The sequence below is a fragment of the Hakea prostrata genome, chromosome 5 (assembly GCF_041222555.1).
Source record: "Hakea prostrata isolate BN-2017 chromosome 5, UWA_Hpros_2, whole genome shotgun sequence".
Classification (NCBI taxonomy): domain Eukaryota; kingdom Viridiplantae; phylum Streptophyta; class Magnoliopsida; order Proteales; family Proteaceae; genus Hakea; species Hakea prostrata.
Window position 1 is genome coordinate 30,719,808 of NC_142604.1, and position 14,159 is coordinate 30,733,966.

General features: G+C 39.9%; 1 protein-coding gene across 2 annotated transcripts in view; it reads left to right on the top strand.

Moving 5' to 3' along the window:
- The window catches only part of LOC149015809 (acetyl-CoA acetyltransferase 2-like), a 56,182-nt gene that overhangs the window by 16,847 nt on the left and 25,176 nt on the right, over window positions 1–14,159 (top strand). For both annotated transcript variants that reach the window (XM_089155759.1, XM_089155760.1), the window contains 8 exons: window positions 3,956–4,021; window positions 4,615–4,713; window positions 4,947–5,120; window positions 5,227–5,332; window positions 10,028–10,166; window positions 10,513–10,590; window positions 10,682–10,747; window positions 11,647–11,732. In XM_089155759.1, coding sequence (XP_089011885.1) covers window positions 3,976–4,021; window positions 4,615–4,713; window positions 4,947–5,120; window positions 5,227–5,332; window positions 10,028–10,166; window positions 10,513–10,590; window positions 10,682–10,747; window positions 11,647–11,732 — 794 coding nt within the window. In that variant the 5' untranslated portion in view covers window positions 3,956–3,975. Of the gene's footprint in view, window positions 1–3,955; window positions 4,022–4,614; window positions 4,714–4,946; window positions 5,121–5,226; window positions 5,333–10,027; window positions 10,167–10,512; window positions 10,591–10,681; window positions 10,748–11,646; window positions 11,733–14,159 lie in introns of those variants that run through there.

Sequence of the window (14,159 nt, forward strand, 5' to 3'; positions counted from 1 at the left end):
ATTTTTTTCGTAATTTCTTTTTTCTGCAGGTTTAACCGTAACACCAGCGTAACCCCGTTTCCTGCAAAACCCGGACCTGTTCTCTTCAAGGTTTAAAGTACCGGTATCGAGTATCGTATTGGTCAGGTGATTTTAAGAGATGTATCATCTCGTAACGAGTAAGGTATCATACTAATGCATTTTAGTGCAATCCAATAAAGAGATGAATTGATATGTATCAGCTAATATCTTATCGTATCATGGGATACTTTAAAAGCCATGACCTGTCAGCCCTCTCTTAGCCTTAGCAACCTTCCCTTGGTTTCCAAGAATGAAAAAAAAAAAAGAAAAGTAAAAGAAGAAACCCTTTTGCCTCTTTACCCCCTATGACCTCCTAAAAAAGGAAAATCCAACACCATCTTATCTCCTCTGCCACCACTCTAACAGCAAGTTTGAAAAATAAATACAAAAAAAAGAGAGTTTCTGTTGCCTTCCCACAGCAACCCCCCCCCCCCCCCAAAAAAAAAAAAAAAAAAAAAAAAAGAAGAAAGAAAGAAAGAAAAGGAAAGGAAAAAGAATGAAATAAATTAAAAAATAAAGCCAAGCTATCCTTTCTGTTCCTACCACCAGGCCCCATTCTCACTTTGATCTCCAGCACCGTCTCGTTCCCCTCATTGCCCTTGAGGTCGAGTGTGTTTTCTTGGACCCAAATATACGTAAAAAGGGGGGGGGGGGGTTGTTAACTGTTGGTAAATTGGTAACACAGAATCCCTTCCCAGTGTCATCTATTACCAATTTCGTTGTCTAATTTTTCCTCTCCCAATCAACCCTCTGTCTTTGATATTCTGTTTGCTGTCCAAGCTTCCACTGCTGCTGCTGCTTCTTCCATCGAATTCACAGCCCTTCCTGAAGTCTTCCTACTTCGCAGCAACCTTCCTTCTCTTGGAATCCATATTTTATATGTTACTGCATGATGTGAATCCAGTTCTAGGGTTAGGTTTCTTGAGAAGATTCCCTAGAAGTTAGGATTTGCCCATAACCTTCCAGTAAATAGGGTGAAATCATATGGAATGTCTCGGGGTGGTAGAAAGAAAGCTAAATAATTTGTGGATTGTGGGAAATATGGATATGGATTGAAGGGAAAAGTTAAAGAAAGGTCAATATGGGAAAGATCTTGAAACCTCTCTTGAACTCTTTTTTTCCGCTTTTCTTTTTTCTTTCTTCTCCTCCTTTCTTTTTTCTTTTTTCTGAACCTTTTTTCTGTTTCTGTTTTTCCGCCAGAAATTGAGAACTGACAGAGGGGGATTTTGGGGGCTTGCAGGGGCTGGGATGTTTGGGAAAAGGGCCTAAGAGAATCACAGGAGGGTGATTAAGGGCCTGAAACAGCAGGGGGAAAGGGTTTTAGGGCCCGCATTGGTCTGGGGGGAGGTTTGGCCTTGTGCAGCACAGGGGAGAGGCAGGGAGTACCTTCCGGGGGTAGGGGAGCGTGAGAGAAGGGCTGGGGCTTTTCTGGGATTGCAGGAAAAGGGAGGGAGAGAGTCAGCGATGGGGTGGGGAGGGTTTTCTAGGGTTGTGCAAGGAAGGAAAGGGGTGGGAAGCCTGCAAGTGAGAGAGGAGGTAGGGGGCGGGGGAGGGGACTGCTGTACTTGTTTATTTGCTGGACTCTTGTGGAGGCTTGCTTGATGCTTTTAGATGCTGGAATGAAGAAGAAGAAGCTGAAATGAATGGTAAAGGTGCTGATCCTTTGAACAAAACTCTTACTCAACCATGGCCCCTCAATTAGGAAACCATGATCCTCAACTCAATCAATTTTATTCAATAATCAGACTGGAAGAAATACAAAGAATACTAGGCTATTTATTGCCTTAAGAATGACTCTAGGATTAAATGGGATTCCTTAATAGACAAGGATCCCTCCACATGATCTGGACTCTTGATTTGGAATCTAAACAACTAAAGACTATGCTGAAAATAAAAGACTAAATAAATCAAGACTCTATCTAAGAAATTCCACTTTAAAAGAATTCCCTAGGACACTCAACCACCAGCTACTAAACGACAACTTCTAATTAAAAGCAAACTCCTAAAAGATAAGCATCCTGAAAGATAGGAACCCTCTTTGTACAAGAGTCTTATCTTATCCACAACCTAACCAATTCAAACACAACTCAAATTAAGAAACAAAGCCCATATTTAACTACTCATCACACCCTTTCTCTTGTCTGCCTTACTAACCCATCCTTATTAGTTATTACCTTTAATTACAATCCTGCAATTGCTGTCTAATCCCGTTATAATGGATATTGATCACTGAGATTATTGGATCATCACCTCATCAAATCTGATTATTGTAGATGCTGGTTATTTCTTTTTATGAAACTCGTGTTCAAGTTCCACTCCCCCACCCACTCTACTCTTCTAACTCCAGTAGCCTTGGAATGCGGGCCCCCAATTATAATATCTTGTGGTTTTCCAGCTTATGTTGCTCTGTCAAATTATAATTTGATCTTTTGCAGGTTGGTAGCATTCATCTTGCAAAGTTTTGGCACCTAGTGACACCATGATGGGAAAGGGTTGATATGGATTAAAAACAGTGATACATTGGCAAGTCATGCGATAGCTGTGATGCAAAACAATTATATGATTATGCAACTAGGTGTTTATAGGATTAATGACCACCAGTTGAGTTGCCCTATCAAATTGAAACACTAGGTCAAACTCTTTCCAGAAAATTTTTGGGATTTTTTTTTGTGGGGGGGGGGGGGGGGGGGGGGGGGGTCCTGATAATATTTTCATGTACTCTGGTAATATTTAGATATCACATTTCTTTCTCTTCGTATCTTTCTGATGCTTTTTACTAGCTTGAAGTACAAAACTTTCTTTGAATATGCTTGAATCTGTGGTGTGTATAAATAGCATGACTTGGGTTGCAAAGGAAGAGGGAGGAAATCTATTAGAAGCAAAAGAGGGGCTGTGGTGCACAAGCACTAATAAAGCTCATATATTAGTTCAATTTTTTCTGTTCCCTCCTATAGTATGTATACAAGCATATAAATACTGACGCAAAAATAAACTTCCATAAGAAAGCAATACCACAAGGACTGTTTATCAATTTAAAACTTAAACTACCGATTCAACTCCTACCCATATTAAAAAGCTGCTTACATAATTATTCAATAAAATAACTAATAAAATCCCAGATATCTATTAGACCTGCTTCATCACAATGTAGGTTCCCAGATTTGGGTTGGTTCATGGCAGTGCTGTGTCAGTTTGTGCCCAATGGAAATTGAAAGGCTTCTATGTTATGCTAGTATATAATCTATTATGGGGAAGGGTTTTGCAGCACTTTTGCTAGATAAAGAATTCTCTGTATAGTCCACATGTTGAACATAGCGGCATATCTCAACCCTATATTAACAATGCATACGGCTATCCCCCCCGCCTTTTCTTCAATGAACCATGCTCTTCAGATGGAATCACCTTTCAAAGCAATTAACAAAGCATTATATTGGCATGTTGTTAATTGCACTGGGAACTAAACTTTGACTCTGTATTGACATGGATGATGTTTCCACTTGGTTTGAAGGCTAACAGAGTGGTTTCTGGCGGATAATAGCCAGTGTGCTAAATGTCTTCCAGCAAGTTCTGGTAACCCAATTTCTTAGGTGGTGGCATGGTCATGTTCAACAGAGTCCCTTCAGAAGCTCCAGTAAGGAGGAGTGATTTAATTGAGATTGAAGAAACTAAAAATGCTACAGGTGGACCTAAAATAACCTTTGGAGCAGGGGTAAGAAAAGCCATGCATTGCTTAGGCCTTGTAGTATGTCCCCAAATAGAGCTGATTGGAAGACTAGGATCCTTGTAGCCAACCCATTTAGTTGGGAATATAACCGAGTTGTTGTTGTACTCATGTTTTTTTCTTTCTCCTTGCTGTTTTAATTGGAATGTGATATATTGCTTTCATACTGTGCAGATTTTGGCTCCAATCTCTCCATGGCTCCCGCGGCAGCAGTGGGCTGTGAAACAATGAAGCCTCAAGGTTTTTTCCTTGTGATGAAAACATTCTCAATTTAAACTTTCAGAAAAGACTAAATTTAATTTTTTTAGTGCATTTCTTTTTCTTTAGAAAACATCATTCTAAGCTGATTGTAGCCTTGGTGGTTTAGTTATTGGCGGTGGGCCATTTGGCTTGAAATCCCTTGCATCAACGGAAGTTTTTTTGAGGAGAAATATCCTTTGACTCTGTTCTTTCTTCCTTTCGAGTGGTCCCTTGTGTTTATTCATCCTCATGGGGCCTCACTGCATGGAGAGGGGCCAAGCAAAAAGAATTCTTAGCAGAATTTATCGTTCATGTTCATTCTCCCTTTCTTAAAAAGAACTTTTTGTTAAAAGCGGGCATTCAAGATCGTAATCTTTATTCATGTTTTTCTATAAAATGCCGCTTCTCTGCTCTCTTCAAGGGCCAAGCATGTCTTTTCTTTACTCATGCATGTTAAAATATATTGAAGTGCATGGTTATGATATTCTGAATTTTGTCGGAAAGGCAAGTTATTTGAGTTCGTAACTTAGTTTCATTACATTGCATCTTTTATGTTTTTTTAGTGCTTACTGCTCTTGGATTATTTGGGACAGATGTTTGTGTTGTTGGTGTTTCACGTACGCCAATGGGTGGGTTTCTTGGTTCTCTTTCATCTCTATCAGCTACCAAACTCGGATCGATAGCTATAGAATGTAAGTTGACCATTACCTTTTGCTCCTCCTGTTTCTGTAGTAGATTTTACTACATAATACATAGTTGCCTCTGGTTGATGTTTTTGAGTTCATTATTGTGTTTGGAAGGTAAGATATTGAGTTCATATTATAGTTTTATTCACATATATCCTTCAAGGTTGCTTTTATTATGTTCTTGTACGAGATTAGCTAATGTGTTTCTTGAAATTCATTTTTCTCTCTTCAACTTGTAGGTGCCCTTAAGAGGGCAAACGTTGATCCTGCACTAGTACAGGAGGTTTTCTTTGGAAATGTTCTCAGTGCAAATTTGGGGCAGGCTCCAGCTAGACAGGCTGCATTAGGGGCAGGCATACCTAATTCAGTGGTCTGCACCACTATTAACAAGGTCTGCGCATCAGGGATGAAGGGTGAGATTGGCTGATCTCTAGCAAAGATTTTTCTCTAAGTATACAACAGAGCAGTGAAAATCATGGTTCTTATTTTATTTTATTTCCTGCTTCATTTGCACCTCAGCTACAATGCTTGCAGCACAGAGCATCCAGTTGGGTATCAATGATATTGTTGTGGCAGGTGGCATGGAAAGCATGTCTAATGCTCCTAAGTATCTAGCAGAAGCAAGGTCGGTGCCACTTCTTAGTTCAAAAGTTATTGATTTTTTAGCATGGTGCCCCCTTAAGTGGGCTCCAAAATCTTGATTGTCCCCTTATATGGTTTAAATTGCATTGCGCCCCCCTTGGTCAAATTCAAATATTGCGGGTTACCCCTCTTAACGGTCAAGCCTTTTGATCGTCAAGTTTGGGTTGTGTCCAATATGCTCTTGTTAGTGTGTAAAGACGAAATTATTCTTTCACTCACTCAAGTGACCCAGCCCTAGGTGGGTGAAGGGAGAATCCATTCACCATTCACCCATCTTCTTCCCGTACCCCTCCAGAAACCCCACATCTCCGGCAACCACCACCCCGCCCTTGCTGGCAACAATCACCCCACCTTCCTCTGCCAATGATCAGCCCACTCTCTCTCAATCTCTCTTGGATAAAACCCTCTCTCCTCTCCACGCCGGAATTGAATGAACTTTCCTCCATTTGAACAAAGGTACTATGCAAACAAAATCAAGAAACATATCTAACACCATGAATTGAGGATCGAACACCAAGATTAACGAGGCAAGAAAACTCATCGAATCGCCATGAAAAAACCAAATCTGTCCAAGAAAAATTCTAGCCGATCACAACACCTTTAGAAAAGCACAAAAACTTGAATCATAGATCACAAAACACAAACTTGAAGCGCAAAACTTGAATTGCAGATCGCAAAACTCGAATTGCAGATCACAAATCTTGAATCACAAACCACAAAAGTTTATCGTAAAACAACGAAGACAAGTGGCATCCTAGTGATTGAATAAGAAAAACAGTGAAGATGAGATCAATTTTGACAAAAGTTGCAAGAATAGTGGAGGCGAGGAGAGGTAGAGCAAACCTCGTGAACTAATACCAAATGGAGGGAACAAAAACCAACCAGCAACCAAAATTTCCTCCCATTTGACTCTCCTCAATTGGCAAGGTTGAATTTTTCTCAGGAGAGTTATATTGAATGAACTTTGGTAGCTGGCGTGAAGGGAATGAGTGAGGGTTTTATCCAAGATTGAGAGAATGAGAATGGGATGAACCCTAGTAGGGGAAGGTGGGGTGGTTGTCGCCTACAGGGGAGGGGTGGTAATTGCCGGCAATGTGGGGTTTCCGGCGGGAAGAAGATGGGTCCACCTAAGGTTGGGTCACTTGGTAATTTCATCTTTACACACCAACGAGGGTGTATTGGACATTTCACAACCTAAACTTAATGGTGAAAGGATTCTCCCTTCTCCCATCTTCTTCACAATGAATCTTTCCTGCAGCCTCTCCCCCCACCACCCACAAGCAAAATTGAACACTTAGAACTCGGGAAGAAAGGCAGAAAGATAAGTTTTGTATATTTCGCCCATCGGTATTGCAGATTACAGTATAGGTAGACAACATTTATGAAGAAATAAACACTTCTTTATACCTATGGCCCCATCTCAATTGCAGAATACATGATAGTTTTTACAAATTTTGTCAAGAACCTTACACCTTTTAGAACACTATTTCTTTGCATCACAAAAGATGTGGAATCTTTCAAGAACTAGAACTTTCAGAACCCTATTTTTGTGCGTCACAGAAGATGCGATACTGAGCACCAACTTGATCATCGTAGCCTCAAAAATAGGGAAAATTAGGGTGGTGAGGCGTGCTCCTATTGGCAGAGTTTTCTTGGGCCATTTCATGGAACCTTTGGAACCACATGCATACATGACCCGCATGGTGAAGGGCGACATGATTTTCAAAACTATGGTTTAGTGCTGATCGCAATGCAGTTTCATTTCCACGGAGACTCCAAGAAATTGTTCCACAATAAAGACACTGATAATAGCTTCCTCCCTGGATTAGACAACTATAGCACTGAATCAAAAATTGGGTTACGAACCATTTTATCTCATGGGTGATCTCCCGATTCATTGACCCTTGAGACGCCATGAAAGTCCAAAGCAGCTCCAAGATTGCGATTAGCACTCCACCGCGGTTTTGAAAATCATGTCGTCCTTCACCATGCGGGTCATGTATGCCTGTGGTTCCAAAGGTTCCATGAAATGGCCCAAGAAAATTCTGCGCCTATGGTTCCAAAGGTTCCATAAAATGGCTGAAGAAAATTCTGCCTTCAGGAGCACACCTTGTTACCCTAATTTTCCCTATTTACGAGGCTACGATGATCAAGCTGCTGCTCAGTTTCGCATCTTCTGTGACACACAGAAATAGGGTTCTGAAAGTTTTAGTTCTAGAAAGATTTTGCATCTTCTGTGATGCAAAGAAATAGGATTTTGAAAGGTGTAAGGTTCTTGACAGTTCTTGGAAAACTATTCTGTATTTTGCAATTGATGGGGCCATAGGTATAAAGAAGTGTTTATTTCTTCATAAATGCTGTCTATTTTTACTGTAATTTGCAATACCAATGGGCGAAATATACAAAACTTATCTTTCCGCCTTTCTTCCCGAGTTCTGAGTGTTCAATTTCTCTTGTGTGAGGTGGGGGGAGGGGCTGCAGGAAAGATTCATTGTGAAAATGATGGGAGAAGGGGGAATCCTTTCACCATTAAGTTTGGGTTGTGAAATGTCCAATATACCCTCGGTGGTGTGTAAAGATGAAATTACTAAGTGACCCAACCTTAGGTGGACCCATCTTCTTCCCACCAGAAACCCCACATCGCCGGCAATTACCACCCCTCCCGTGTAGGCGACAACCACCCCCTCCCCCGCTAGCGATCATCCAATTCTCATTCTCTCTCTCTCTCACACAATCTTGGATAAAACCCTAACTCCTTCACTCCATGCCAAGTACAAAAGTTCGTTCAATATAACACTCTTGAGAAAAATCCAACCTTGCCGATTGAGGAGAGTCAAATGGGAGGAAAGTTCAGTTGCCGGTTGATTTTTTGTTCTCTCCATTTGGTATCAATTCGTGAGGTTCGCTTTGCCTCTCCTTGCCTCTGCTATTCTTGTGATTTTTGTCGAAATTGATCTCGTCTTCGCTGTTTTTCTTCTTCAATTGATGGGCTGCCATTTGTCTTTGTTGTTTTGTGATCAAGTTTTGTGATATGCTTTTGTGGTTTGTGATTCAAGATCTGTGATCTGCAATTCGAGTTCTGTGATCTGCAATTCGAGTTTTGGGATCTGCAATTCAAGTTTGCGCTTCGAGATTGTGTTTTGTGATTTGTGATCCAACTTTTTGTGCTCTTTCTGATATGTGCTATGTTTGGCCAGAATTTTTCTTGGTGATTCAATGAGTTTTCTTGCATCGTTGATGTTTGATCCTCAATTTGTGGTGTTAGATCTGTTTCTTGATTTTGTTTGCATAGAACCTTCATTCGAATGGAGGAAGGTTGGTTCAATTCCAGCGTGGAAGGATGTAGTGAGGGTTTTATCCAAGAAAGATTTAGAGAGTGGGCTGATCACCGGCAGGGGAGGGGTGGTGGTTGCCGGCGATGTTGGGTTTCCGACGGCGTATGGGAATCCCTTCACCCACCTAGAGGTTTGGTCACTTGAGTGAGTGCAAGGATAATTTCGTCTTTACACACTAACCAGGGCATATTGGACATTTCACAACGTGAACTTAGCGGTCAAAAGACTTGATGGTTAAGAGGGGTAACTTGCAATAATTGAATTTAACCAAGAGGGGCGCCGTGCAATTTAAAACATACAAGGGGGCAGTCAAGATTCTGGGGCCCACTTAAGGGGGCGCCATGCAAAAAACTCAAAGTTATTCTATCGTCATGTTGTGTGCTCTTTTTTCCTCTGAATTTAATGCCAGACTTGTGCTGCTGAACTAAAACGTGATTTTTCTAGTAAAAAATAGATTAAGAACAAATAATTTCCAAGATAAAATGCTGTTGGTAGATTGGTATAGCATTAGCAGCTGAAGTTTAACATACTGCTCGACCAGTATATTAAAAGGTTGTTTCTGATTCCAATTGCTTGCAATTATGGAAGTAGCATATTTTTGGATTATCTGATAAATGGTCTTTTTTGTTATGGCTTTAATAAGCAAATCTAGGCAAGCTGGTCTACGACCACCCTTGCTTGCTTGGAGTGGACGGTAGGCTGCAAGCAGTATAGCTATGAACATGGCGTCCTTCGACTGATGGCTTTTTGGTTAGCGTCACCACTTTGTCGGCCGTGGTGCCCCCTCCCAATTCTAGAAGCATACCGGTCTCACCTGCCCCTGCGGATCCCTGCTGTATTAATAAACATTTCTCTTGTCTAAACCTCAAGCTGAAGTTTTGCTTCAGAAAATTACTTGGAAGGGAAAAAGGAGAGTTAAAAATATTATTTTAGAATAATCTCCATATTTCCTCCCAATATTTTGATTTCATCATGTGGCTGAAAGGCAGAAGGTTGTGATGGAATTTTCCTCATTTAAGCTGTATTGAATTGAAATGAGAATTCTTCCTTCCTTTCCAGCATGATGTTATTGGTGTCCTGGTGAGGATTTTTTTTTAAATTTAATATTATTGTCGTTTTGGACCAAATGCCGATATAGACTGAATCTACTCGTGTGGAACTGCTCGAATTATTATTCACTTGTTTCGGTCTTGGCTTGCGAGCACAATTTCTACCCCCTCCCAGGGGGAAGAATCCGTGTCAATGAAGATTTTTTTTTCCAAAGGATATCTTTGTTAATCAAGTCGATTAATTGCAAACAATGATGTTGATGTAACCTTCTCTAATCCATTATAAATCAGCAGGAAGGGTTCCCGATTTGGTCATGATACTGTTGTTGATGGGATGCTTAAAGATGGCCTATGGGATGTATATAATGATTTTGGAATGGGTGTTTGTGCTGAAATATGCGCAGATCAACACAAAGTAACAAGAGATGAGCAGGTACCTGACTAATTCCATATATGCTGCCAAATTTTAATATACGACCTCTGGCCAAGTGCATCAAACACTTCAAGTATTAGGGAGTTACTTTTTAGTCAGTTACTCAAGACTTGATTGTCAACCATACATAATAGTTGAAACATGAACACCCCCACCAGTCCATTAAAAATAGGCACTATGTTTTGCTATTTTTGTTTTACCCACATTATTAACTACCCCAAATATATCCTTTTTGACTTCCTCAATTTAATTTGTTTTTATTCATAAGAGAATCCTTGCGGAAAGCTGCTTACAGGAATTCTATTGTGGTCTTACCCCTTTGGTTCATACATATCTAACAATGCAGGATGCATATGCTATTCAGAGCTTTGAGCGTGGGATTGCCGCACAAAATGGTGGTGCATTTTCATGGGAAATAGTCCCGGTTGGTGTCCTATGCCAAATGGAAGTGAATTTTTTTTAATGTTAATTGTTTATAGTAAGTTGTATTTATTACCATGACAATGGCCGTGCAGGTTGAAGTCTCCATGGGAAGGGGAAAACCATCCACAATTGTTAATATGGATGAAGGACTAGGAAAGGTAGAGTCCTACAGAGAATTGATCCTGTAGAATTATATTTTTTATACATATTGTTTGCTTTTATTTATAATATATTTAGTGAACTTGTGATCATATCATATAGAGGTCATGCTTGGGTTGTTGGTCAAGTGTTCCTTGCTCAAATCTTGGTCATGGGTTCAAGCCTTGGAAACAAGGATAAGGCTGTGCACATTTGACAATGGAAGCAGGGAGAAAACCTGAAGCGACACCACTGAAGTGGCAATATGTTGCCTAGGTGACTGAGGCGACACCAGGTGCCTTGGCAGTGGCAAATCTTGTATACCAAAGTGCTAGATGACTCCTTGAGAACTATGGATTTGACCCTTCCCAGACCTGCTAAACATGGGAGCTTTATGCACTGGGTAGTGGGTACAGCTTTTTTTGCCTAATCATATTACATAAGGAAAATTGCTACCACTGCTCATACTACGGCTGATTTAGTCACACCCCATGCACTTCGGAGACTTACTAACTGATATCTACTTTAGATAGGTTAAGTTTTTTGCTTTTGATCATGCTTGAGTTATTACTAGGTTGCTATTTTCTAGTTTGAGTTTATGATTTTGAGTAATTTATGGAAATGTATGTTGTCTTCTACCTTATATCTTCCCCAAATAAAATACGTGAATCTCATCATTCTGGATGTACAGAACCAAGTTAAAAGATTCTTTTCCTTTTTGGTGACAAAAAATCAAAAGATTTCAGTAATCAAAGAGATTGTAGTTGTTTCAGTTTATTTCCTTATTTTCTTTTTGTATTATTGCTCTTGTTTTTATGGAATATTCAAAATATAAACAGATAGATATGGAGTTTGGTGATGTTGCTTCCTTTTGTTGCTGGCTTCTTAATGACTTACTAATGCCACCGTATCCTTCTAGTTTGATCCTGTTAAACTGAGGAAGCTCCGCCCAAGTTTTAAGGAGGATGGAGGCTCTGTTACTGCTGGCAATGCATCTAGTATAAGGTTTATTGAAACTCTTCATTGTTTTTCTGTTCTTCATAATTGTCAAGGTGTCTAGGTGACTGGCATTGGAGTTGGGCCTGGATGCAACGTGTCACCAACATTGAGGCTGCTCCTGGACAGCATAGACGCCTTGACAACTATTGTTTTTGCTAAATGCCTTGGTCATCTGTGTGCTTAATAGTCAATATCATTCCATCTTATGTTATTTACTTTGCCAGTGAGATAATCCAATGGTTGAAACTTGTTTGCATCTGGTCTAAAAGGAGAAACCATGGAGGAATTTTAGAACAGTTGCTTTTGGAGAAGTTGTTTCAACCAGGGTCTAGACCAAAGTGTTCTGGGTTTCAACCAAAACCACTGGCAAACATTTGCTTTGCATGTTTTGGTAGTGGGTTTTGCTTGATCATTTCAATAGTCAAATGACTATATTTTGGACCAAAATTTAAAGAACCTGATGGAGCATTTGTAGGTAAAATGGAACCTTTGGATTGCTAAATAACAAATCCAAAACGTTAGCTTGTTTTGTACTTTAGGTTGATCAATGTAAACAACTAAAATACGAAAAACAATTTACAAAATGTTAGAGATATGATGTAAAATTATAAGGGAGTCGGTGTATTGTGGTCTCCTTATTGCATTAGGCCTTTAGTTATTAGTGTGTCCTAGAATAGTTATATTCCTTTTGAATTTTATAAACATAATATATATGTTGGTTGGTATGATAAAACACATTCCATCACGCAGCCTTTGTTTCTCTTTCTTCTTCTCTCTTCTCTCTTCTCTTTTCCTGGTACCGGTTACAGATTTTGGAATTGCTTACATGGTATCATGACTAAAGTTACAAACTAGATATTCGAAGACAGAATATCTAGTTTGTAACTTTAGTCATGATCGAGCAGATGATGAGGTGGTGATACTTGACGATAAAGAGATTCGTCAGAGTGATTGTTTTAGGTACCTAGGTTCAATCATAAGTAAAAGAGGTGATTTAGAGGATGAGGTTTCCCAAAGAATTAAAACAGGGTGGATGAAGTGGAGAAGTGCGTCCAGGGTCTTATGTGATCGACGTATTCCATTAAAGCTTAAAGGAAAATTTTATAGGACCGTTGTTCGACCAGCTATGATGTACGGTGCAGAGTGTTGGGCTGTTAAAAAGAATCATATAGATAAACTTAGTGTAGAAGAAATGAGGATGCTAAGATGGATGAGTGGAAAAACTAGGATGGATAGGATAATAAATGATCATATTAGAATTGGTTTGGGAGTTGCTCCCATAAGTGGTAAGCTTCGAGAAAGTCGTTTGAGGTGGCACGACCACGTTCAACAGAGACCTATAAATGCCCCTTGTATGGAGAAGTGATATAATCATATTGAAGGAACTATAAGAGCTAGGGGTAGACCTAAGATAACCTTAGGAGAAGTGGTGAGAAAGGATATGTATAGCTTAGGCCTTGTATCTAGCATGACATCGAACAAAACTGATTGGAGGGCAAGAATCCATGTAGCCAACCCCATTTAGTTGGGACAAGGCTTATTGTTGTTGTTGTTGTTGTTACATGGTATCAGGGCCGTTGTCATTCTCTTTGCAATTGCCGTTTTGAGAATCATTTTGAAGTTCCAAGGAAACCACAGTTCATAGAAGCTGAAGAACTGGGTTTTGTACATTAAAGCCTGAAGTATTAAGATTTTGATGCTGTGAAGGTTTTTATTTATTTAGATTACTGAAAAGTTTTGCTTGCACATCTGAGTTGATTCCACTTGTTCTTACTGAGTTGCTGGTCTGGAAAATATAAGCCCATCACTTTGTTTCGAGCTTGGTTTTGTGTTTTATTGTCAATGGATTTCTTAGACTCTATATGGAAATTGCTTCTTGTTATTGCTGTTTTTAGTTTCTCTCTCTCTCTCTCTCTCTTCTGAAGACGTGATTGAGTATAATGCTCTGATGTTGTTGTTGTCGATTGATAGAGTTGGTTGATGGGTTTATTGTTGATGTTTTCTTCAGTTCTCTCTCTCTCTCTCTCTCTCTCTGATTCACCACCACCAGCACACCACCACTTTCTTCATTAGACGGGTGACAGTATGTGAATGTGGGATTTGGAATGTGACCACTTTTCATCCTCATCATCCCTGCCAACCTTGGACTTTGAAGGTCAGGGTGTCTATGGATTCGATCCTCTCAGTAAGCCATGAATTCACTTACATTGGCACCCCTCTACAATCTGATTTACAATCTTGGGTTTGCACCTACCACCAGACTGATCCATCACTGGGTGAATCTCCTGAGGATCTTCCTTATCTGATTCCACCTAAGGTGATGCTGAACTTGATTGGGTCTTTGTCACTGTCCATGCCCTTAAATATCTGATACATATTCAATCCCATGTTATAGAGCCCTTTTACCAACTGCTCAAAAGGTAAATCAATCAA